This window comes from Chaetodon auriga, chromosome 14, assembly GCF_051107435.1.
Source record: "Chaetodon auriga isolate fChaAug3 chromosome 14, fChaAug3.hap1, whole genome shotgun sequence".
NCBI lineage: Eukaryota > Metazoa > Chordata > Actinopteri > Chaetodontiformes > Chaetodontidae > Chaetodon > Chaetodon auriga.
The window spans coordinates 22,242,538-22,268,638 of NC_135087.1; the positions used below are offsets into that span (position 1 = coordinate 22,242,538).

Here is a 26,101-nt window from a genome sequence, read left to right on the forward strand (position 1 = left end):
TGCGAAGCTGTGCCGTCATGTCTGAATGAAGGCATAAGGAACATAAATGGAAGAGTCTCCCATGAAGATTGGCCAATGTCATTTCAACAGACACATGAAGCCAGTAATGTTAACGTATTCCATGCCTGAATGGGCTCATGTCTCATGTCTTTGGAAATGTGCGTATTTACTTCATTTTGCGTTCTTCATCTCAGTGACATGACAAGTCAGAACATGGTTAGCTGAGCTCAAAAAATTGATAAGCCTCTTTCCCAATATATTGTACTGTTCCTTTAAATGCAGCAGTAGATATCCTTTAAAATGCCTCTTGTATTTCAGAATCTTCCATTCTCAATGATTAAAGCTACTCTGGGTCATATTTCTGATCATAATCAGACTATTTTATCACCCAGATTTCAGTTATTATCCTTGACTAGAAGTTTTCATTACGAACCCTAAGATCTCTTTCACACCTGCTGTTCTGTTCATTTTGTCTGGTCCAAGACACTGTTTCCCTGTAAACACTGACTTATTACAGATGAACCAAGGAGTCACAAAGAACTCAAAAGAAAGCTGATTGTGACATGTATGAGTCCAGACTGCAGCTGGACCTCATGTATTATAAAGGACAAACAGGTAGAAACAGCACAAAGAGCCATCTTGTACTGTAATATTACAGGATAGTTACTCTGCGCTCACCACGTTTCACTCACTTTTTAATGAGGAACTGATCACAACAAAAACAAACCAGGCTCATATATCTGCTGTGATTGTGAGACCAATAAGAAATAAACAAAAACAAGACAAGTACTAGGAAAGTATTCATCGATGCAGTAAGGGGCACAGTGTTCTGGCTAACTGGAGACTTTGCGAAATTGCCTTCAGGTGTGATCGACTGGCAGCTGGTCCAGGTGGACTCCACCTCTCAGCCAATGTGAGTTGAGCTGACCTTCATCTCCCCACGTTCCCCCGAGTATTCAGATGGTTTATGGTTTTTTCAAAATGTTTAATATCTCAGGAATTTGTCTGGAGAATGATGAGCTCAAAATTAAATGCGTTTTGTTTAAAAGTCCTCGAAATTACACACACACAAGTTCACACACACACATCATTGAACATCTCTAACAATAAAAAAATACAATAATATGAAAGAATTCAACAAATTTAAGACTGACATATGGGTTCAGCCACCAAAAATCACAGTAATGTACGAAAGGTGAGGAAGACATGTCCCCCCAATATTATATTAATCTGGTAATTGTGTTGACTCGGTTAAAACAGACAAACCTCTTCAAAGAGCTCAGTTGTCAACAAACAAAGGGCAACTAAGTTACTACAAGCAACAAAAATTATTGTTCTGTCCTGCTTTAGTTTTCTAACAGTGGAGTACGAGCTGATGAATGACGTCCAAACAAACAAGCAAAGTTGATTCTGTCTGCTGCTCCACCTGCAGCCAAACCTTATTTAGATGCACAACAGTGACACTCTGTGACTGTGTCCTTTATTGCACCTCATGGAGATTTGGTCACAGCATAGACTGGATCACAGTGACCAAGTGAAAGTCTGGTGAAGGTTTGTGTGAGTCTTGAAAATGAATGTTCATGAATACACATAGATATTCTCCATATGCAAAATACTGATTGAATTCTGGCAACACTAAGAAGTAAGTTATAATTAGGAAAGGCATAATTTCCTCATGAGTTGCAATAGTTGATGGGAACAGCAAATGACAGAAAACATCTTTTTGTGTAGATTTGTTTTCTGCCATCATGTTAATTACTTTGTCTTTTTCATTTCAACTGGTATTAGAGTGAAAGTTTTCAGAAATTTGATTTATTCAGAAAAGCGCTAACTATTTAAAACATATCTTATTTCGAATGAAATAAACTTATTTTAATTTAAACTGTGTTTTATTTTTGGGGAATAAAGGTTATGAATAAAACACGAAGAAAAAAAGGTCCTCGAGTTTGTGATCACATGACCGCACAGCCGCGCTGTCATGTGACTTAAGAAGCCGTGAGCGTGTATATAGCAAGCGCGCGCAGCACACAGTCCAGAACCCACAGTTTGTCAGGATGAATCGCAGTGCGTCGACAGTTATTGTTTTATTTCTCGGTTTCTCTTTAAATTTCTGCTCTTGTCAGACTTATGTCCTGAACGATGAAGAGGGTCTGGGGAGAGTTTTTGACGGAATTGGAGGTCTGAGCGGCGGAGGGGTGAGTTCAGCCAGTTTTGAGCTACTTCCTGGTACGATACAGTGGTCAGGAGGACTTAAAGTTAGCTCTTTGAGTATTTCTGATGCTTTTATCTTCTGGTGCCTTTAGGCAACGTCTCGTTTACTGGTCAATTACGCTGAGCCGTACCGCAGCCAGATATTAGACTACCTTTTCAAGGTACGTTGTGATGCCTGTAATTCATACAGTCCAGTTTAATTGACCTGGAAAGTCACTGTTGTCCCTTCTTTACTGTCTTCAGCCAAACTTTGGAGCTTCTCTGCACATACTTAAGGTGGAGATTGGAGGAGATGCTCAAACCACTGGTGAGTCATAGCAGCACTGCAACTCTTTTGGTTTGACTTCATTCATATTTCAACCTTTTCAATGTCAGATAATAGTGGAAAATGAGAGATGGACAAATAAAATGAAACCTTGGAATCAATGAATAATTTAATGAAAGAACGTGTTCCTTGTGTGTGTCGTGCTGTCTCATAGTTGTGACATTACATTGGATTTTTATCCTTTTCAAGATGGAACAGAGCCGTCACACATGCACTACGAGAATGATGAGAACTACTTCCGAGGCTATGAGTGGTGGCTGATGAAAGAAGCCAAGAAGAGGAACCCAAATATCACACTCATAGGTAAGACGACACAGTGTAACGTCTTCTGTCTAATGATGAAGGTATGACTTCATTACCTCTGTAACTGAAGGCTTGAAAACATCTGGTATGACAGGTTTTGTATTTTTGTATACAGCGTTGATGGTACACAACACACCTTCAGCCTTGCGTGTGTGTGTGTGTGTGTGTGTGTGTGTGTGTGTGTGTGTGTGTGTGTGTGTGTGTGTGTGTTGGTGTCTGTTCATGTAGGTTTACCCTGGGCGTTTCCTGGTTGGGTGGGCCATGGTAAGAACTGGCCCTATGACTTCCCAGACATCACTGCAACATATGTAGTGAACTGGATCCTTGGTGCCAAGCAGTACCATGACCTGGACATTCAGTATGTTGGGGTGTGTAATCTCTTTCCTGTTCAAGCTCCACGCTACATGTTGTAGAACTTCCCTTTCGGTCAGATCTACTCAAACCATGCTGTGTCTACAAATACTGTATATATGCAAAAAAAATCCATTTGCATTTTGGGTTGTGGTGTGAATTGCATGACAAACTACATGCAGCAATACTTTTTACTTCATAATACTTTCTAAACCTGTTGATTTATTTATCCTGCCAATTGTAATGCTGTTATTTGTTAAGGTACAACTTAGGCACTATTTTGAAGTTACACCAGTATCAGCGTTTCCTGTAGGATTTTTTTCAGCAGCGGGGGCAGGCTCTCCGGGGAGCTGTGACGGCGTAAACAAATGACACTTGACTGCAGATTTTACTTTTACAACCTATTTATTGAATGGCCAGTTGAAAATTGCTTTTTAAAGGCTGAATGTAAAAATAAAAAATTAAAATAAATAAATAAAAGAATATAATTAAATAAATGAAAATCTAAACAAATAAATAATAATTTCTTGATGGGGCTGTAGAGTCAGTGGCAAAGTTTGCACCCAGGCTCAGAACAATAAATTTTTCTGGGTTTTTTTATAGAAGAGCTCTAAGGCTCAGAGGCTGCACCATCACTCTGCTCTCCTGCTCCTTCACTCGGCTCTCCCCCTGCTGCACTCTGCTCTCCTTCACTTTGTTCCACTGCTCCTCCCTGTCTGATGTTACTTGTCTTATACGATTACATAAAACATTAACATTAGACAATTTACACTCACATCTGATTATAAGTGTGGACACAATTTTTTACCTTACCATCATGATTTATAAGTCAGCAAAAGCCTAATGATACCTGACTAGTGTCATCTTCATCAGCTGTCTTTCTCTTCTTAGAGAAATATCTGAACAAGCTCATCTGAAAATGCAGTCAGCAGTTACATCACGGCGTGTAGACATTAGCTTAATGCTATCCCGGGCCCAATTAACTTAAGCTACCGATAAGTTACGTAACGTTAGCTGGCCATCAATATTTTGCGAATGTCTATTTAACTTAACTAATAAGTCTACCTTTTCTCCGGTAAGTCGCTGCCCTACTTTCCAAGACTGCACTCCTCTGACTCTCAGGTCAATAGCTGAAATATGGAAACATGATGACAATGGGCGTCAATGACTATTCCAAATTAATTGTGCAATTTAAAATTTGATAGTGAGGACAAGCTGCACTACAGCAGAGACTTTTGTCAGGAATTGCAATCGAGGTGCTTTATCCCTTCCCATATCACCAATAGAATCACAGAATAGCATCTCAGACAAAATACTAAATAAGAAATTATTCAAAGACAAAGGGTCTGGTCCAGCAGTCAAAAAAAAAATCTGTTCTATGTCTTTTCGTAAACACTTTTCCTTGACCTTGATTACAGGAGGCTACGAAATTATGCAGCTGGGGATGTTATTGAGTCTGCTGTGGTGAACGTACAAGGTTCTGAAGATGCACTAGTGCCAGGGTGAAAAACTATTGCTAAACTGTCTGTTGGAAATATCCATCACAGTTTACACACTGACTTCCTCATCCAACTGTCACCATTGGCACTTTAGTTGCGTGCTCATATTTCCCAGTAGAACAAGTTTGCTATGTAACTAAAATTCACTTTCATCCATTTAGATTTGGAACGAGCGAAACTATGACAGCAAGTACATCAAGGTAATCTTAAACCCTCTTGTCTTTCAATGTCCTGTCATTATTTTGACCGACAAATGTGCATTATAGGTCAGCTTAGCCTGAACTGTGAATGAAAGACGAGAAACAGCCACCAACATTGAGTTGTGCTCCACATGAGGGGAGCAGTCTGACTCTCAGTGGAGATGATTTTAACTTCCAGCTGGGTTCCTCTGAGAGCATGTCTTTGTTGCCAAGGTGCTCCGGAACACGCTGGATAAAGTTGGTCTAACTGGCGTTGGCGTCACTGCAGCAGACGGCAATTGGAACATCGCTAAGTCTATGATCGCTGACACGTACCTTAATGATTCTGTTGAAGTGATTGGGTGAGTACAGTCGGCTTGAAGTCACACTCCTGCTTTAGCACTCATTTGACCCCAAGGCAGTGTAATTACAGTGGGAATGTGTGAGGTTTCACCGTGAGCTGTGAGTTCCCTGGAGAGCGGCTTTATTCCTGACAACTGATTGACTGAACATGTGATGCAGAGACGGTGAAATGTCCACTGCTTTTGGGTGTGTCTGCTTAAAACACTTTGTGAGTTGGGCTTGTCTTCCTCTTATTTTCTATAAATCCAGCTGCTCTCCTCTATCAAAGCTGAATGTTTGTGGCTGTTTTTCTGTTAGGCTTGAAGAGGGAAAAGTAACATTTCAGTCTTAGACTAACTTGTACGTGCATGCTCCTATAGTACGCCCATGTGCATGTGAAAGTAGTTTCCGATAAAGCATGACATTATTTCACTAAAATTAGGTCACTCATTACTAAACTGTACAGTATATTGCTGCCACCATGTAAAAACAAAATAGTGTTGCATATTTTAGTTCAGTGGTTTTAAAGCTGCACCTGCCATGGCATTGACAAAGGTGGAGAGATGAAGTACTCTGCACGCTGATCTATGCTTTTGTGTTAGGTAAAGAGATGAGATATTATCTGTTCATGCGAGTTGAAGCCATAGGAGCGGATGAAACAATCTGTGAAATACTCTGTTCAGTCTGCTCTACAGCTGGGGAATTACCTCTAGCTCGCCAGTTGCCTGTAGATATCAGTAAATTATATGTGTCATGAATATTTTTCTTGACCTCAATTACAGTGGTTCAATTTGTACTAGTCTACTACAATTATAATGGTCTCGTGACAGCCAGTAACAACCACAACCACATATGGTAGTTCAGTGTAATGTTCACACATAATGCTGAATAGTTTCTTAAAGTTTGATAATTAGGCCTGTTTATGACAGATTATGTTGTCTTGGTTAATGTCAAGCTGCCTTAACAAAGGCATCTCAAACAGGGTCTACTTTGCATTTGGTTATGACCATGTCATGTCAGGCTGATGTACTCACCTTCAGACAGTTTTAGCAATCACTGTTTTGTTTTTCTGACCTGCAGACTTTGTTCTCATCAATCTAAATTGCAGTCACGGCTGTTTTCTGTAAAATGCTGTCATAAATCCACTGTGCATCACCTGCACGAATGGCAGACAATGTTAGAAATGAGCTGGTGAACAAAGTGGCTCATTTAGCAGCTAAGGAGTTAGTGGAGAGCAAAACAGAGCTAAAAGAGACGAAAAGCCATGTTTCCACTGTAGGAACCTTCCCCAGGGACTGAAAACCTTTGCTCCCTGCATGTCCACCAGGCCATAATTTAGATCGGGGTCGAAATTATTTTCCAGGGACATTATGTTAGTTTTACAGGAACTAGTACAGGAACTTTGCTGGGTGGGTACATTTGTGATTGGCCTCACTGTTGACTGTTGTATTACCATATGCAAAAATTATGGAGAAGACAGCTGTTGAGTTTTCACACTTCAGCAGAAGTAATTTGCCTTTGTGGGTCTTAAGACTGCGATGGAAACACACACGGCAGAGGGTTGAACTAAGAATAAGAGTTCTAGCCACTTTGGATGGAAATGTGGCTACTGTTGCCCAGAAAGACACCTATAAATGACTGAATGAATAAATGCTAAGGTTGCTCTGAGTCTTCTGGATGTGTACACATTTAGAAGTTTGCTTGCATGTTAGTCATATCAACTTAATAAGATGATAATGTGTCTGATGCTGTTTTAATCTTTCTTTAGCACAAATCATACTCTTCTATTAATGCAGCTTTAAAGTCAGTTTTCATCCATAAGTCGTCTTTGCAGGTGTTTTACATGGTTGCAGCAAACACTGTTAAACCAACAGAAAGTGAAAATTGTCACAGATGTGAATCAGTGTCTTCCTCTGCTCTCTGCTCTCTGTCTTCCTGCGTGGCGGACTGGCTGCACCAGCTGCTGAGGTACACTCTGGATAAGAGTGGCCTGGAGAGTGTCAGGATTATAGCCAGTGACAACGTGTGGGAGCCCATTGTCCTGTCGCTGCTGCTAGACCCTGAGCTCAGCAGAGCTGTAGACGTGATAGGGTAGGACCCCCCTCTGTGCATGCCGTTGGCATGCGCGCCCTCTGTCGCCAGTTGCCGTAACATCAGCTTGTTGTTATTAACAGGTGATGCTGCAAGTGCTGAATCTATGGTCGTCTTTAAAAGGGTTAGGAATGTATTCTACACCTGCATGATGTGATATTTACAATACTAACAATAGCACTAAGCCTGTGATCAGTGTTTGTGTTTTGTGTGTGTGCACGGGCATCTTCACGTGTTCTTACTGGTGTTTGTGGTTTTTAAGCTGCTAAAGAAGCACAAATCATTTCTGTGGCTGATTCTGACATATGTTCTGTCTGATCTCTGTATGATGGACCTCTGTATGTCTGACGTCTATGTGTAGAACAGTGAATGAAAAGGTGACCTAAGCAGATTTTGAATTACTGTAAAGTGAAAGTAAATTCAGATGAAGCTGAATATTCACAAGGATAAATGGATTCTGTCAAAACTGCTGCACTGCACTACTGCTGCTGCTGTGGTGCTCTTGTGCTATGTGAGGAAATATTTCTAGTAGTGCGATCACAGAATTCAGAATCATACTACACACTCTGTGCCAAATTTTAAGACTTTCTAGAGATTTTGAGACATGCGGTCATTTTTCATGTCAACGCCACGCAAAGCAGATGAATGATTTTTTTTGTTCCACAGTGATAGCGGATGGCACGAAAACACTGTGACCATTGAACACGGCAATTGAATTGAACTCACTTGACCTGCTGTAGTCTCGCCTGAACGTAAACCGTCCACCTGGTCCACATGGACTTAAACTGGGTCTGTCTTGGGTGTAATAAACACATCAAGTAAGACTGCCGGGGGTGACTGTCTTTAGGTTTTGGCTCGAATAGATGGACTTCTCATGTCCATCATCATGACCAGGGCCACTTCAGCCAGAGTTTTGAAGTAGGTCAGCATTTTTCCCAAGGAAGTGATCAGGTGCTGAACCTGGGACGTACAGATCCTTTGCATTCAGTTCACCAGCAGGTGTTCCAACTCCTACTGAGTGTTACTGAAATACCAAGTACACAACGTAGTGAAAGCACACAGGTTACTTTACCTGCTGGCCGGTGAGTAAGAAGAAATGTCAGGATATGTTTTGAGGTTGTGTGAAACAGTGTCTCCATTACATAGTTTGTCCACCTGAGAGAACTGACAAGTTTATTTTCATCCATAAAATGTCCTGCCCACTTCATATCTGGAGCAGAATTCTTGTTTCAGTTTCATTCCAGTTTGTAGGATTTGGGGGTATCGACTGGCAAAAATGGAATACAATATTCAGAATTGTGTTTATCATTACCTGGCTGTACATTATATAGCATGTGTTTTTCTTTATCTGGCTGTTGAATCCTTTCTTCATTGATTTGGCCTGTTTGGTTAGTTGGTGGATAATAATGTGTGTGTGTGTGTGTGTGCATGCGTGCATGTGTGGGCACAGATTTGCAGTAGCGCAATTTGACATCCAAATGTAAATAGACTTCTGTAATTTAATTATAGAATTGATCGTGAACTTGTGTGTTGTCTGATGTTCAGGGCCCACTACCCAGGCACCAACACGGTGAAGGAGGCCCTGAAGACGAAGAAGAAGCTGTGGTCGTCAGAGGACTACAGCACTTTCAACGATGAGGTGGGGGGAGGCTGCTGGGCTCGCATCCTCAACCAGAACTACGTCAACGGACTCATGACTGCGTCAGTAAACATTCAAGCAAAAATAATGAGCATTTCTGACCCACTGTGTCATTTCATTGGTAGTGGTTCCCAAACCATCAGGACCGCTCGCCCTCACTGAAAAAACACACTAGTTATTTGTTATGTTTATCTTCAGAGACCTCTGCTTTGAAATTCTATTTTGAAATTCCAGGCTTATTTCTGCTGCCTTCCCTTTCTGCTCTTTTTCTCTGCTGTTTTTCTGCTGATGTCACCAGTGCGGAAGTCACTGATGATTTCAATTCTAGTATTACTGCTGTTGTGCTACATGAACCTTTCATGTAACACAATAGCTTGATTCTCTCTCTCTGTGTGGTTGTGATGTTGTACCGTCTAGGCGTTGTAATGTCGATAAAGGCTTGTTTCAGGAAAGGCTCCACAAAATGTGACGTATTGGCTTGGAAAGCAGCCTATCCACAATTCTAAAAATAATTTCCATCCCGGTTATCTGTGCCTGGAGGTGTTTCACTTGAAAGAGAGAGCAGTATTTCCTCAATTTGTCCTTATCAAATGCAAAACAACATGTTTTATCACCCATAAAACTTGTAACACTGTTGCAAGTTAAAGCCGTCCAATTGCACACGTCAAGGATTCTCAAATTTATTACTCAAAGGTCTGCATCTGATTTTTATTCAAGGTCAGGGGTCCAGAATAATTGGCGATAACAAAACAACATTTGACCAATTAAAGGTCACATCTCTTGTGATTAGATGGGCACGAAACTGAGGCAGCCAAGGCTCACAGTTAGTTCATATTTATTTTTGATACAGACAGTCTTACAACTACATTTACACTAGCCGTAGAAACTGTGTCCAACACAAAATGAGACTTTCTGTATCTTCAATTTAGGAGCTGATTGCAAATTCTCTGTTAACATGTGAATTCAGCAGCAACAACACACAACACTCTTTCCGGCAGTTAATGGTGTCAAGGACGGGGAAATAAGCCACATTAACACCACATTCATCTCTGGACAGGATCGCTGTGAATGATCTCACCATCACTCACACTTCACTGATCAATGGAAAAGTTATTTCAAAATAGAAACTACATAATATATTATTGCTTGTTTATAACCTGAGGTGGCAGAGATCCTCAGCTACATTTGTCCAAGGACCAGAATTTTTCTAAGCAGGCACTGTGGGAGCAGGACTTTCAATTTGGGTATAAAGCACAGCAATTGTTGAAGTTTTCCCTATTCTTGCTTGATAAACAATTTCAGTTGCGAGAGTTCGGGCTCTCCGTTGTTGCTTCACATTTTCAATGGGAAACAGATGTGGACTGCAGGCAGGCCAGTCTAGTACTTGCACTCTTGCAGCTGTCTGATTGATGACTGATTCTTCTTCCAGCACCATCTCCTGGAACTTGGTGGCCAGCTACTATGAGGAGCTGCCATTCGGCAGAGACGGGCTAATGACAGCTGAGGAGCCCTGGAGTGGAAACTATGTGGTGGAGTCCCCTATCTGGATAACAGGTCTGCATTACATCCCTCAGAAATATAGAGATGGCTGCAAATATGTTATTTCTGTTAACCTTGACAGCACGGCAGTATCTTAAATAAGACACTGCATATTCCAAGCTGCCAGTGACAACAATGCAAATTTATGGCCTTAGAAGAACTAGAAAACCGGTCTTTCCTGCAGTGATTTAGCTGAGATCACACACAGCATTGAGACGCATTTAATTAAAAAGTTACAATAAGATGTTTCAAATGTGTTGTTACTCAGCCAAAGCAATTATTAACAAATAAAGGAGAATGTATTGTTTAGAAAAGTAAAGTACAAAATGTATTCAGATATAACGAGCTGTGCAAAGGAAGGTCAGGAAGATAACTGAGGTATGTTATGTTCAGTTGTCAGTTATATTGGGAGCCAGTGTAAAGAGGCTGTCAGTGAGCTTGTACTGTTCACGGCCCTTGTTGACAAAGGAGTCCAGCATAATGTCAGAAAGCACACACAGTTTTTTCATTGAAGGACATTTCTGTCTAAAGATGAAGATTTTTGTTGCAACCAATAACAGAGCAGTTCCTGTGCTTCACTTTTAGCTTTGTACTGGTGCACAAAGCAGCCTGAAGTAAACTGTTCAGCATGCACAAGAGTTTTCCAGTCGCTGTCGGGACATTTACGTCCAATTAATCCACTGCGTCTGTCCTCAGATGGTGGGAACAGATGAAGACTAACAGAGAAAGTGGCTGCTTTGCTTATGTTACCTTCCACATCTTCATGTAACAGTGGCAGACAGCGAGGTGGGCAGGACAGTCTCCTAGGCAGAGGATGGCCATGGAGCAGGTGTTTGAGGCAGTTTTCTGTTGGGGAGAATAGCTCTCTTTGGCGTGGATTTTGGACTTTGTAGATGCTTCACATGTGTAAAAAAGCCAAAAAAAAACACTAGGGAAAGGCAAAACCCCCAAAAGCATAATGTGGCATCATTAACTCTAAATCAGGAATGGTTTAATAAGTTGTATCATTTTCCACTCGATTGTGTCTCTTCCAGCCCATACCACACAGTTCACCCAGCCAGGATGGACTTACCTGAAGACTGTTGGACATCTGGCTCAAGGTGGAAGTTACGTAGCCCTGACTGATGGGAAAGGAAACCTCACCGTTGTCATAGAAACCATGGTAAGTTAGGCTTTTTTGACTTGAACTTTTTGCTTCAAACGTTTTCATCTTATTGTTGTATAATTTGAAGTTTTTAATGCTATAAAGATTTAGAGGCTTAGCTGCTGTGTTTTCAGCTGTTTTGGAGCCTCGTGTGTTTCTTTCAATGCACACACTGCCAGAGCAGCAGATGCACTCACTACAGTTACACAGAAACATGTGAACGTGTTTCCACATCTCCTTCAGACTCACGATCACTCGGTGTGTGTGAGACCTCCACTACCTGCCTTCAATGTGACATCCCAGAATGCAACTTTCCAGCTGAAGGGGTCCTTGGTAAGTTCCTGTGAGGTATTCATCGTCCTGTTGAAGGTTAGCGAGTGATACTTGTCTTTAACAAAGGTGTTTTATTTTCCTTAGGCCTCCATCAAGGAACTACAAGTATGGCGGTCGCAGTTTAACTTTAAAACTAACAAACCCTCCTTCTTTGAGAAACTAACTACACTGAAGGTAAAAAAAAAAAATTAAAGAGGAAAGATTTCAGCACATTGTATTGCTTGTACATGCTTTCTTATGTTTATGATCATGATTTCAGCTTTTAGATGGATCCTTCAACTTAACTCTAGCCGAAGATGAGATTTACACATTGACCACAATTACAACAGGACGGAAAGGCAGTTACCCCGACCCGCCTCCCTCTGCTCGCTTCCCGAAAGCCTACAAGGACGACTTCAGTGTTCGTGAGTACAACATACACAGTAATTTTTATATGCTCTGCGAATTCTTGAACAATCATACAGTTCTGATACCCCAAACAATTCTAGATTTTGACAAGTGGGCACTTTACAGGATCAAACTCCAACCTGACTTTTTCTGTACATGAAGTACAATTCATGAGGTTTACTTGACCAGCTGAAACAAAACCAGATCAATAAATAAAAAAAAATGCTATTAATAAAAGATAAAATTCATGCTGCTATGTTCAGTTTAATTCAGAAAACGATTTATCTGACCTGATATCCTCAAAACACTGCAGAAAAACACTAACCGTCCAGCGTTTCCATTTCTGTCCGACCTCCTGTAGGAAACCCTCCCTTCTCGGAGGCTCCAGACTTTGCTGACCAGACGGGGGTGTTTGAGTACTACATCAACCTGACTGACCCTGGACCTCACGTCTTCACCCTACGGCAGGTCCTGACACAGAGACCTGTCACATGGGCGTCTGATGCGGACCAGACCATCAGTGTCATAGGAGACTATCAGTGGTGAGATGATGGGGATGGCGTTCATTTTCAGCGCTGGTGTCCCAGTGACAACACAACGTGGCAAGTATGCCGATTTCTATCCAACATAACAACCCACTGTTGTGTGTGTGTGTGTGTGTGTGTTGCTATGTTACAGGCAGAACCTGACGGTCACATGTGACGTCTTCATGGAGAGAGTTCAGACTGGTGGTGTCTTCATAGCAGCCAGGGTGGATAAAGGAGGCCAGTTAATCCGCAGCGCTAAAGGAGTCTTCTTCTGGGTGTTTGCAGATGGCACATACAAAGTTACCAATGATCTTGGTCAGTAGTATCACTCCCTGCTTCACTGCACATTTCATTATGAAGACCATCTCTAGCATCTCTCTCAATGGAAAAGGTGTTATATTATTGGCAAGAAGAAAGAGAAGAGTATCACCAGATTTCTCCCTGTTAAAGACAGACTGACCTAAGTAGAAGTGTGGACAGGTGTCGTTACTGTACCTCTAATCAATGTGTGCTGGACTGTTTCGTTGTCTTCTTTTGTCAACAGCTGGACTGACGGTACTTGCAGAGGGACTGTCTGGCACCCGAGCATATGGTTGGCACACCTTATCACTCACTGTGAAAGTAAGTGGACACTGATGGTTCTTACTGTTCGGAGAGCTTTTGTAGGGAAACTCCTTTATTAGGCCTGTTCGAATGTTGTGCTTTTGGCAGCTTGACCTGAATGCTGATGAGGACTTTGACTTTAGACTAGCTTTAGATTTGATTAGAATTCCAAATAGTAGCATTTTTCTCTCCATCACCTCATCAGTTGAATCACTTCTTTTCTTTAAAGCCTGGACTTGGTGAGCGATGCACACTTTCTACAGGATTTTGGTGTCAATCACAATATATTATCTTGGTTGATGGGTTCATTCAGGGTTATTGTTGAGGGTGGGAGAAGCTATAATTGCATCACTGTTGTGGTCTTGTGGAGCTTTTTCATCTGGCAAATTATATACAACCCTGATTCCAAAGAAGCTGGCAGGCGGTGTAAAACATAAATAAAACAGATTGTGTTCATTTGCTAATCCTTTTACACAGCATCCCAGCTTTTTTTGCAATGGGGGTTATATCTTTTTGAGTGCTAAATATCTACCTGTGCTCGTTGATCACAACAAAGTGGAACTAAGTAGTAGCACCACACAAAAAGATAATTCTTTTAATAAATTTTAATAAGTTTTTTTTTTTTTTTTTTTACGTAACAGTAAAAAGTAACTACAGCAAACCAGCTTCTCTAATGCGAATATTTGCCGGTCTTCTCCGTCTGCTCCGATTGTGAGATTCATATATTTGGGTTTTGGACTGTTGGTCAAACCAAAGATATTTGAATAAGTCAACTTGGGCTCAGAGAAATCCAAATGGCCATTTTTCAGTATTTTCTTACCTTTTCTTAACTACACACTGACTTGAGAAAACAATTAAAATAACAGTGAGTTCCAGTCTTGCTTGAGAGTATTTTATATAAGGAGTTTATATAGTTTATATCAGGAACTGATAGCTTTAATGGATTGAACTTCTGTTTCTATTTGTACCTGCCAGGACAGTCTGTAAGCCCCACTGATAAAGAAACATGAACACAAGCAAGCTTGTGTTTGACCGTCTTTGACGACTGAATTGAAAAGAAGCGATTTGAAGGTTTTGTTCAGTTCTGTAGGAGTTCAGTGGACCTGAAGTAACAGGTTGTTAATGTTGGTTACAGTGTCATCACATGGAAACTGAACCTCTCACATGCTTATTTTGATACATACATGTGACTCTCAGGATGAGCAGGCAGAAGGTATATAGAGAGTCTGTAAACTGAATCTAATGAAGTTAATATGTGTTTGCAGTAGAAGCGTTTCCTGTAGCGTGTCACTGTGATGCCTCTCTCCTGTAGGGCCAGTATGCGTCAGGGATGCTGAATGGATACCCACTGTGGAAGAACGCTGTGGTGCTGACACCAAAGAACGGCTGGGCTGCCATAGGAACACGCTCATTTGAGCTGGCTCAGTTTGATAACTTTGCTGTGGTAGCAGAATAATGACTTAACTATGAAATAATAATAATAACACTCTGCTGTGAATATTGTGATTCATCATTGGCGTGATCAATGCATTGATTTAACAGATTAGTGTGATAAATATAGATTTAATGTCTTTTTCTTTTTATGAAGGTTTAAATGAAGTTACAGAAGGACTGAGGGAACAAGAGGGCACATCATGTAGCAATGAAACACTGCACCCCTGACATTTTCTCTCATGTATTTGTAAATAATTTTGCACTACGTGGTTTTCATGGAATAAAAATGTTTGTTTTATACTTTTAAAATATTTTGTTTATTTTTATGAAAAATGCTTAATTATGTTTAAAATAGTGTGTGGAAAGGGCTGAAATTAAAAATGAATCTAAATAAATGGGCTGTTGTCCTTTCATCTGTCTGAGAGCCTAACTTTGCGGTTCCACTCTGGTCTGTGGAGCTTTTTAGCCTCTTTTATCTCATTGTTTTGGTTTTCCAGCAGTCTCTTCGGCTTGCTTGCATGTTCCCAACATCCTTGTTTCCAGCAGCAGCAGGCGGCCGTCCTCAGTGAAAAAGCTCATAAACTCAGCGCCTGCTCAGCACATACAGAGACTCACTACTGAGCATCGTGAAGCATTTAGCAGCTAAAGAACCAGATATGTCCCCCCGGAGACGTCAAGCCTTTGAAAAATGACTGCATATGAGACAGGTTCACCTGGCCTCAACGTTCACTTGTGTAGATACTGGATCTGAAGAAAGTCTGAACACAGGTTAGAGTGGAGGATGAAACTAAGCTGCTCCAAATTCTGAACTCTGTGGTTAGAGTGAATAATAATGGGACCTGTGTGCTGGGTTCATTATGCTGGGATATCAGACATCAGAGCCCAATATTCTTAGAAAGAATGTTGCATTTGGGAGATTATGTTAAAAACAACATCCACATGTAGGCCTACATTGTGGATTCGTGGACGTATATCATATTTCAGATGTTGTTTCGGTTAGTTTGTCCACTTCTAACGATAGAAACAGCTCTTTAAATTTAGTTTAGTTACCAACTTCCGCGTCGCACGAGGACACTGGTGTCTCTGCCTCGAGAGGACCGTCTCTATGGCAACGGGACACCAACAGCGCTTGCTAACAGCTGTAGAAAGGCAAATATGGCGGAGCCTGGGATGGAGAGACTCAAACCTAAAAAAGTTTTTATCAACAACGTAGACTCATACGCTTCTAAATGTCTTGCCAAGGTAAATATATGTCAATGTGGAATGTCAGAATTGAGCTGGTCGAGCTGGTAGTTAGCGTTAGCAGTTTGTTGACATGGTTTGTAGCCATAGCATGAAGAGTAGGGAATTCAGCTAATGTAGTAAACACTGGTGACATGGCTGCGGACAACTGTGGACAGCAATATAAAGTACTCATCTTTGCAGTTTTTGTCTGATTGTGTGGTCGGAGCACCTGTTGATTCACCTGAAGGAGAGATGGCGACAGCGGAGGAGGAGGAGATAGTGCCTTCAGACCACAGCGGAGTGGGAGCTTTTCACGTTGTTGGCACATCTTCTAAAAAGTGTGACGAGGACAAACCAAATGTGCTGGAGGAGTATCTAGTAAGAGGTCTACTGAAGCATTCAGAGCTCTCCTATAGTTGTGTTATAGCCCACTGTAAACTAGTTTCTTCTATTTCTTACATTTCTTTTTTATTTCTTGTGTGTGTGCAAGCACCTGAACAGGGATGAGCTGCTTTCAAAACTGCTGGACTGTGATGTTGTTATCTACAACATTACCCAGCATGCTGATCAGGTGGAAGAGGCCCTCTGGGCTGTTTCAGGTAAGCAGGGTGGACGATGGGTTGAGACAGGCTGTTTGCGTCCTTTTAGTTTTCTTAAGACTGTTCACTCTTAGTTGATGCCTCCTCAGTAAGTAATGAGTTTGGCCACTCCAGACAGAGTCTTAAGATGAAGTGTTTATTTCAGGCTTGATGCATTGATGAGAACTTGATGAGCAGTAAAATGTCAACCATTACATTGCCACACCAAATCCTGAAGATGTAGAGGAAAAATGTTGATATTGCCATTTCTCTATCTTCACAGTACGATTACATGCGAAATGTACTGTTCCGCTGGCTCTCCCCATCTCCACTCCCTGCCCCCTATAGTGGAGCATGAGCATCACCTGTTGCTGGTTGGCTGGGATGGTGTTGTGTGGCGCTGTCCGAGCCACTTTATTTCCCATTTACAGAATGATTGCTATGTACAGAACAGACAGCGAGGGGATCGTTAGCAATAGAATAGAATGACTCACCCCAACTTTAAGGAGGGATCTATTCATCAAAAACAACCCCAAAACAAAGGACCAACTCAATGAGTTTGTGTATCTGGATGTGGCCATTTTTTAAAGCAGAATGTGTTACAGACAGATCATCAGCAGCCAACACATAAACAAAACCTGGAAAGGATTGAACTGGTAGAAAATAATTAGATTTAATAATACATTCATTGATTAATCAGGTATCTTGTATTTTATTTGTAGCTCTGCACAAAGAAATGGGCCATTTTAATGGACCAAAGATGTTCATCCTCATCTCCACAGTGATGACCTGGGCGTGCAGCAAGCCATTCGATCCTGTAAGTGGACACGTACAGAACCAATGTGCAGCCTAACATGTTTTTTTGAGCATAGATCCTTTCAATTGCTCATTACATTTTTAAAGGCTGTAGTATATTCATACATTTATTTAATGTTATCCTCTGTGCTCCTCAGGAAAAATAGTCTCTAAGTGAAGACAGCATGTTTCTCACTGGACATTATTCAATGGAATTTTACATGTCAATGTAGCGAGAACTTCCATTTCACCAACACTTAATTCCTTTCATTAAATCCCTTCACAGTCTGTCAGGACTGTCAAAATTGGCCACATAGATTCAAATCATTCAAATCATTCAAATGTGTATTTTCGTGCATAACCAATACAACAAGAGACATACTAGTTGTATATTATTTCAACTTAAACATGTCTTTTAAAATATTTGCATAAATACAGATTACAAAATAAACAAATAAAATAATGTCCTATACAGTGTTGCTGAATTATTCACTTGTTTCAGCTCGACCTACCTCTCATTTTCATTTGTTGTGGACAAGCGGGAGAAATTCCAGTCACATTTTGTCTGAGTCTGACGCTTTGTTCCCATGTTTTTGTGTCTAAGTGATGAATGGATGCAACAATTTCTGAAACTGGTCCAAAATTGAGTGCTGCAGCCACGGAACAACCTACAATGTAATCCCTCTGGACATTTGCGCACCATCAGTGTACGACCACTAATGCAGTGTTTTGCCACTGACAGGCTCAGATTGTTATTGTAAGTGTTTGACAACATTATGGAAATGATCCATACAGAGATAAACCTTTTTATTAAAGAGTAAGACCACTTTGTTTAACCAGAAACAGCCACTACATCGCTTTGCCAAAGCCACCAGACTCTATACAGAAAAACAGTCATTTTATCATCGTAAAACACACTTCATTTGAATGCGGACGTCAAAGAAGCAGCGAGCAGGGCCGGAATATTTTTACATCGAACTCAGGAATTATTTTCATTGGACATTACCCCTGGAGGAATTTAAATATGTCAGATGTCGACAGATTTGGCTCCTGTCCTACTCTTCCTTTTAGGTCCGTTTACTCACCAGCTCTGGCCAAATCTGATTTATGTTTAAGTGAGATTCTTATTTGGTAGTAGCATCCATGTTGTTATCTGTGTCGTGTAACAGGAGGATCTGGATCTTCCTTTCACTGATGAGATGTTCTGGAGAAGAAGAGCACATCCCAACTTCAAACAACACATTGACCTGGAGAAGAGGGTGGTCAAATTGGGCAAAACTGTCAGTTTCAAATTCCTGAGTTATTACATCTTGGATATGAGACACATGCGACTGACACTGATCACCCTGTCACATGGTTGTTGCTTTTAGAACAGAACATTATTCTCGACGTATGTGGTGGCATCAGGACTTCAATATGGGATGGGAGAGCAGGTCCTCCACTTCTTTTTCAAGGTGGGATGTGAAGACTGTTGTAGATTGTTGCAACTTGAAATGAATTGTCATTGTCCTCATAATACTGCACAGGGTAATCCACCATTGCATTTACCTTTTTGAGTTTACTTAGAAGACAGTATCACTGCAGTGAAAATCACATTAAAATCATTATGACTCATGCTCTGAAAGACTGTGAATATCTGCAGCATCGTTACTCACATGTTCTAGTTGAAATTTTGACCTGCAAAGTAGTTAATAGGAGATATGGAGGTCCCCATTATTACTAATCATTACTATGAATATCAAAACCAGACATCATGGAAATCGGTGCAGTAATTGTCAAGACATCTGGCTGTAGTCAAAGTCTTGGATGGACCAACATCGCCATCCTGAGGCTCCTGACAAACAGTGCAAATAGTGAATTTATTTCATGTGTAACTAATTGAAATGATCTGTATTATTAGAAATCATGGCTGGGACAAGAGCATGAGATACCTCTCTTTGGAGATGGCAAAAACATCATTCCCATGATTCACGTCAATGACCTGGCAAGGTTGGACACACAAACACATACAAACAATACATGTTTCTTTCCTCAATAGCTTTCCTGAACAATTAGTGATATGAGGTTAGAGATCGCACACAGCCCTGCTTTGCAAAAGGTTTAGAGAAATGTCATCTGTAAATGCTACAAACGATGTGTCTTTATGTTAAAGTGTGATTCAGAATGTGATTGAACATCAGCCCAAGCCATATTACCTGCTAGCTGTGGACAATTCCAAGAATACCATGGAGGACATTGTGAAGGTGTGTGTAGCAGTTAGCAATTGGAAAATGTTCACAGTCTGTTGAAATCATGCAGTGATTCGAATGTTAGAGTTACTGACAAATTTAGAACTTTGTTTTACAAAAAACTGTGTGACGCAGTGATAGAACATACCCATGTATATTTATATAAATGCTTACACAGATGATAATATGATATGTGTCATTTCTCCACCAGACAATTGCCTCTGTGCTTGGACCAGGGAAGATCCAGAAACGGCCATTCGAGGAAGCCTTCCTCATACAGGACTGGAGTGTATGTTTACTTACTGCTTACTTTACTGCAATCCTCTGCAGAGCTTGTTTTCATGTCATGGCTAACACTGAATTATTCACAATCATAGTTCACTCTTGCTAATTAACTAGCAATGAAAGCTGAATTCCTCCCAGCTCAAACTTTTACAAAGTGCAACATTTGTAGAAATACCCTTATTTACTTTGTTTCTGAGAGCGAGATGAGAAGATGGATGCCAGTCTCATGCCTGCATCTTAAGTATGGACTGGAATCAGGACATGGGTTGCTTACCTTAGCATAAAGACTTGAAGCAGGGGAAACAGCTAACCTGCTTCTGCTCAAAGCTCACAAATTCACCCACCAACAACTGTAAAGCTACTAATTACAAATTATATCAGGTTCATTTAAACCAAAGAGAATGTAAAAATGACAATTACTAGTCTTGGAACTATTTCTTCAGCTTCCTGCAGTCAGTGAGATTTGGTGCCATTGCGTCTGTACAGAGACAAAAATGAAAACCTGTTCAGTATGACCCTCTCTGACATCCTGTCCTATAGCCAGAGGCGCTGTACACAAGTTCCAACCCAAAAATCTTAAGTCATCATTTTTATATATCTGTTTGTATGCAGATTTAACAAAAGTGACCTGGTGTGTTAATTAGTGGGCTAATTAGTTAACATGTTATCCCCTTGACAGGTAATGGAAATTGACTCCATGCTGGTCAATCTTCGCATGGAAGGTGTGCATCTCAAGGAGCTCTTCTCTATAAACTGGTTGTGTGAGTTTGGTCTGGTGGAGAATATAGAACTGGTGGTAGAGGAATACCGGCAGACCAGGGGACTGCGGGTAGGTACTGAAGCAGAAAGTAGAAATGTAGAGAGTATCAAATTTTCATCGACATGGTGTTGCTACTTTCTCTTATGTCTGAAAGTTGTAGATGAGTATGAAGTCGTGCTAGATAATCCATGTAGGAGTGTTCTCTCCAGCCCATCCGTTTGTGTGTACTGGGTCCTCCTGCGGTGGGGAAGAGCACAGTGTCCAAACAGATCTGTGAACACTACAAACTCCATCACATCACACTGAAGGAGACCATCTCTGAAACCATCTCACAACTGGTCAGCTTCTCCAAGGACACACAAACACACAGGCACCGGACATACATTTCCTGTGCATGGATTTTAACGTCCTCTCAATTGCATTTTGATCCCCATTTCTAGGAAGATGCTGTGAAGAATGCTGATCCAGATGCAGACAATGAGGATTCTGCAGCGGAGGCCCAGGAGCTGCTGAACAGCCTGAAGGACAGTATGGAGCAGAACAGAGGTACACACTGTGACAACCAGGGTTTACCTGCCCAGTAACACTTGCATACACCCCCAGAATCTCACACTCTGCTTGCTCTAGCTTCCCATTTGGTTAGAATCTGCAGTGGAACTCCAACAAAACAGAGCTGCTCCTCTTAGATTATCACATCAGCAAGTTGCCTTTGATTTTGACCTTTGCTTTTTAACCTGTCCTTCACACCTCGACTTCATGGAAGCACTAAATCATTGGACTGTCCTGTAAGATTATTTGGCACAATATAATGCCAGTTTTTCTGTTCACTAGGTCTTCTGGATGACCAGCTGTTGGTAAAGGTGGTGAAGGATAAGCTCATGTCCAACCCTTGCAGAAACCAAGGCTTTGTCTTGGATGGCTTTCCCAAAACATATGAACAAGCTAAAGAGCTCTTCTATGGTGAGACACTGACACATTGCACATCAATACAATCACATACATCCATGGATACCACACATACTCTCACGTCTGTATGTTTCTTTTTTTAGCTGAAGAACATCAATCAGAAGATGGAACATCCCTGATTTCTATATACAACCAGAGGATTATGCCAGGTCATTACAGTCCTCTTATTTTCCATGGTTACCCCACAGCAATGAGATTTAAACATGCTTTTAATCCTCATAGCAGTTAGAACTACAAGCTATAAATATTTACATGTTTTCAATAACCACAAAACTATCCATAAAGATGTGGATAAAAAGCATGAGCCTTTCAGTGTTCAGTGTTGTAGTATTTGTCATGGTTTCTTTGCGTGTGCCACAGAGTTTGTGTTGTGCCTGGACGCGTCAGATGTCTTCCTGAAGGATCGGGTGATGAACCTGCCTGAGAGGCTGGTACAGGAGCACAACTACGAGCAGGAGCACTTCCTTCGACGACTGGCCGTGTACAGAGAGAATAACTTGGAAGACGATACTGTTGTTGGCTACTTTGACGAGTTGGACATCACCCCTCTGTGCCTGGGTAATCCATGAAGCGTGACTACTTCCTGTGAACCCTTCTGAAGACCACTGTGAGAGTGATTTTCAGGAGGTTCATTGGTCAGGGCCTTAAATACTGATGAGGCAGAAATCTAAAATGCATTAAAGTCTGCCATATATTCATATCCATCACCGACAGCTGATTTCATCATCAAACCTTAATGTGTTCATTGTCATCCTGTTAGAGATCACCAGTAGCGATGAACCTGACTGCCTGCTGCTGATGCAGAAGATCTGTGACACGGTGGGCCAGCCCAGGAACTACGGCCCCAGCAGCCAGGAGGTGGAGGAAGAGGAGAAGAGGAAGGCTGAGGAGAGGCTGAGGAGAGAGGCCCAGCAGAATGCTGAGGAGGAGAGAAAGGAGGCGGAGGAGGCCAGACACAGGGCTGCACGCTGGGAGGAGTGGGTAGGCACTGGGAGGATGCTGGGTGAACATGTTGGGATGTTGTTTGGAGAAAGAAATGCTCTGCTTCCACTTCAGCTGATTAGCAAACAAATCTGCTGTGATCACAGAGGTCCATTAGAGATAAGACTATGCTCCAATCATGTCATGGTATGTTTATCCCTCTGTGCAGTGTGCACAGTCAATCGAAAAAGACGCGTGAGCTGGATGTAACGTTTCATATCACACGTAGCTCCACTGCAGCCAGGGAGGATCAGCATGAAATGAAGTCAGCACAAGCTGTTTTACTGCTGCTTTAGCTTTGCATTGTGCCTTTATGTCCCATATAAATCTCCCTATACACCACGGACCCCTGTTCAGTCTTGAGACAGACCCATGGTGACCAGCGGGACCTAACAGCAGTTATCCTGCTGTATACATTAGGCAGGATAGCTGCAATTCGGATCATATGGATCCATCTCAGTCGGGAGCAGAATGGTAAGGGCATAAAAGTATCAGTCAGTCAGTTTTCAGTGGATGATGGACAAATGTATCACTCGGTACAGGAATGTGAAGAAACAGAAATATTGGTTGTTGTATACTGTAGTATTTTGACTCATTCAGAATTCTGAAACTTAATGGAGGTTATGATGTTCCAGATCCTTCAAAAATACACAGACCTCTCCTTTAGACTCTCCTAGCAAAGTTAAAGGATAATTATGGTTCACTACAGCGTGGCTCTTGTTGACCATCATTTCTGTCAGACATTGAACTCACTGAAATAGAGGCGAGGCTAGAAACAGGAGCAGTCAAACAGGGGAGTACAGTGTTGTATTACCAATAGAAATGACTGCCAAAACTAGAGACCCAGAGGAGTAACCATACACATGCAAACCACCAGGGCAGGTGCTGAGCCACAAAGTGAGTAAAACATGAAATAAACAAGCAGCTCCCACACTGCAGGGCTCCAGTGTCGCTGGATCTGACTGGAAACATCCTTTTATATATGCTCATATATTATGAAGTGTGATGCATTCTGTGTGTGTCAGACAAAGGGTTTGGAGGAGGTGAGGCAGCAGGAGGAGGCGCTGCTCGAGGCGCAGTCAGTCCCTATGAGGAACTACCTGATGGAGCACGTCATGCCCACACTGACCCAGGGTCTGATCGAATGCTGCACAGCCCAACCACAGGACCCCGTGGACTTCTTGGTATGACGTTCTTTTTCTGGCCTAATTCTTTGCATGTGACCACTAGATCTTGATCGTGATTATCTCTTTTGGTTTCTCACAACAGGCGGAGCACTTGTTAAAGAACAACCCCTTGAACTACTGAAAGCAGAGGTCATTTTTCTGATTGCACACACACAACGCAAATACAAAAAAAAAAAACTGAAATAAAAACCAGAAGTCTCCTAATTTTCCTGAGCTCTTTCATACATTAGAGACTGAAGTCAATTACATGCAACATTTCTATTAGTAGAAAACCTCCTGGAGTCTTTTAGACTCACACTATTAGTAGTCACAGTATTTCAGCCAGCACATGCCAAATGTCCCTTGGTTCATGCTGGGATTTTGATTAGGTCTGATTTGTAAGTGGCCCATTCTTCTGCCCCTGTTGTATTTACACACAGCTTTGTTTGGGCTCTTATGTGCCGGCCATTACTTAAAAGCACCCTAAAAAAGCGGATGAAAGTGCATATGAAACCAAACGCTAATTAGGAAGTTAATTTGCGTAATGAACTTGATAAACTCCAAAGTAGACATTCTCGGGTCATAATTGCTTTGATTTGGCTTCCGTTATCCAGGAAGGATAAATGTTACAAATGGTAGCTAATTTGTGTCTCTCTCATGTTGCCACTCGCGACTCCAAAGTGTACATAATTGGTTGCGACGGAACACCAAATTATTTCATTGTACATACTTAATTACCACATGGGGAAATTAGTTGAGTTTATTTGGGAAACATTGTGACGCAAGCTGCTGCAAGACAATTTGACTGCACCATCTGTGAGTAGCAGGTACAAACACGACATGAAGGCTTTCCTGAAAGTGAGAGACATCCATTTTGACAGCGAATGTAGTAATACAATAATTCTCATTGTCTCATGTGATCTGAAACCATTTTTTTTATTTCCCATCTTGACAAACAGTCCGAAGACTTTGCTATAATGCATAGAATAAAAAACACGTGACTACAACCCGGGCTTCTAAAGAGCTGGGACTCCCAAAAAAACACAATGTGATAATTGGCTAATCCTTTTTTACATAAACTCTGTTGAGTAATAATAACAATAACAACAACAATAATAATAATAATAGGCTTTATTTGGATCGCTCAAAATGCTCTGCAAGAAAGAAATCACATGCACTGAATGAGTGCTTTACATAGAAATGACATAATGGAAATAAAAACAGGGATAAAATATTTCTTTAGAATAAGATGCAGAATAAAACCCATTTGATAATGATAGTAAAAGTAAATAAAGACAATGCATGACTTGAGATTGAAAATAAAATAATAATGTGACCTCATCAATGTTATTGATTCTTGTAAATATCGGCTTATTAGACTATTAGACTTTTCAGACTGGGAAAGATGTGGAATGCACCAAAAACACCTGTTTGGTTCACTACTTTGTGAACACATGATTTTATAAAGGATATTATTGCATGGGCTCAGGAATACTTCATAAAACTGTCGTCAGTAAACGCACTTCATTTGCAAATGACTGCATTTTTATTTTTATTTATGTTTTACACAGCAACCCATTTTTTTGGAATCAGGTGCAATTCCACAGTGTAAACATACTCAATTTCAAGTACTTACTTACAGTAGCAGCCATGTTAAGTTGTGGGATGGGCCGTGACTGGGCCCAGGCCGATCTCTGTCTGACCCGCACCTGGTCCATTTTATGTGTTTGAAAGAGAGTGTTTCCCACACTGAGCGTGTTTATAATGAAGTGTAATGATCACTTCATAAAGTCATGGAAATATTATGCTGAAGCATTTCGTAAAACACAGATGTTGTTTTTATGCATTAGTTAAGATAAAATCTAGGTTATTTTTCAAATTTAGCTAGCGAGCATGTGCAGACGTCAGGGTAGCAGGGGTCACCTGTTCTGAGTCTCGGAACCCGGTGTGACGTGAGACAGACCTCTTCATTACACTTGTGTGTAAATGTTCAAACGTAAGCTTGTTCCATTCACATGAGTGTTTTGGAAGCGACACATCAGTCATAAAAAAAACCTGTCAGAACCACAGAGAGTTTCAGGAAGGAGAGACAGCTTCCTCACTTCATGTACACATTTTCACCTGTCCTCAGGTGTTCAGCTTGAATAGCCCATACACCAGCTCAGCCACGAAAAATTCCTCTAATTGCACAAGTGTTTTGTGAATGGAGTG

General features: G+C 41.2%; 2 protein-coding genes across 3 annotated transcripts; both read left to right on the top strand.

The window, feature by feature from the left end:
• The first annotated feature begins 1,993 nt into the window (after positions 1–1,993).
• On the top strand, positions 1,994–15,295 carry galcb (galactosylceramidase b). 2 transcript variants are annotated; one of them, XM_076749632.1, is made up of 17 exons: positions 1,994–2,195; positions 2,304–2,372; positions 2,455–2,518; positions 2,726–2,839; positions 3,068–3,207; positions 4,851–4,889; positions 7,171–7,301; positions 8,847–9,002; positions 10,370–10,494; positions 11,514–11,641; positions 11,867–11,956; positions 12,041–12,130; positions 12,216–12,360; positions 12,705–12,885; positions 13,022–13,185; positions 13,415–13,491; positions 14,786–15,295. In XM_076749632.1, the coding sequence occupies exons 1-17, from the start codon at positions 2,055–2,057 to the stop codon at positions 14,927–14,929; spliced, it is 1,998 nt and encodes a 665-aa protein (XP_076605747.1). In that variant the 5' UTR covers positions 1,994–2,054; the 3' UTR covers positions 14,930–15,295. The 2 variants fall into 2 exon arrangements, with proteins under 2 accessions (XP_076605747.1, XP_076605748.1); XM_076749633.1 differs by lacking the exon at positions 7,171–7,301 and adding an exon at positions 5,103–5,230 and having other exon boundaries at positions 2,004–2,195.
• Positions 15,296–16,044: 749 nt separating this feature from the next.
• Positions 16,045–24,070, top strand: ak7b (adenylate kinase 7b). The gene is made up of 18 exons (XM_076748899.1): positions 16,045–16,149; positions 16,333–16,509; positions 16,622–16,730; positions 17,432–17,526; positions 18,674–18,784; positions 18,875–18,958; positions 19,405–19,493; positions 19,657–19,747; positions 19,944–20,021; positions 20,697–20,846; positions 20,987–21,115; positions 21,218–21,323; positions 21,609–21,737; positions 21,827–21,892; positions 22,104–22,301; positions 22,504–22,724; positions 23,750–23,908; positions 23,994–24,070. The coding sequence occupies exons 1-18, from the start codon at positions 16,063–16,065 to the stop codon at positions 24,030–24,032; spliced, it is 2,118 nt and encodes a 705-aa protein (XP_076605014.1). The 5' UTR covers positions 16,045–16,062; the 3' UTR covers positions 24,033–24,070.
• Positions 24,071–26,101: the final 2,031 nt, after the last annotated feature.

Bases quoted from the DNA above. Each gene is read 5' to 3' on its own strand.
- galcb (XM_076749632.1), top strand. From the start codon at position 2,055: ATGAATCGCAGTGCGTCGACAGTTATTGTTTTATTTCTCGGTTTCTCT. The intron at 2,840-3,067 runs GTAAGACGACAC...CTGTTCATGTAG, and splicing joins CCCAAATATCACACTCATAG to GTTTACCCTGGGCGTTTCCT. The intron at 11,642-11,866 runs GTAAGTTAGGCT...CATCTCCTTCAG, and splicing joins CCGTTGTCATAGAAACCATG to ACTCACGATCACTCGGTGTG.
- ak7b (XM_076748899.1), top strand. From the start codon at position 16,063: ATGGCGGAGCCTGGGATGGAGAGACTCAAACCTAAAAAAGTTTTTATC. The intron at 16,510-16,621 runs GTAAGAGGTCTA...TGTGTGTGCAAG, and splicing joins ATGTGCTGGAGGAGTATCTA to CACCTGAACAGGGATGAGCT. The intron at 21,738-21,826 runs GTGAGACACTGA...TTCTTTTTTTAG, and splicing joins AGCTAAAGAGCTCTTCTATG to CTGAAGAACATCAATCAGAA.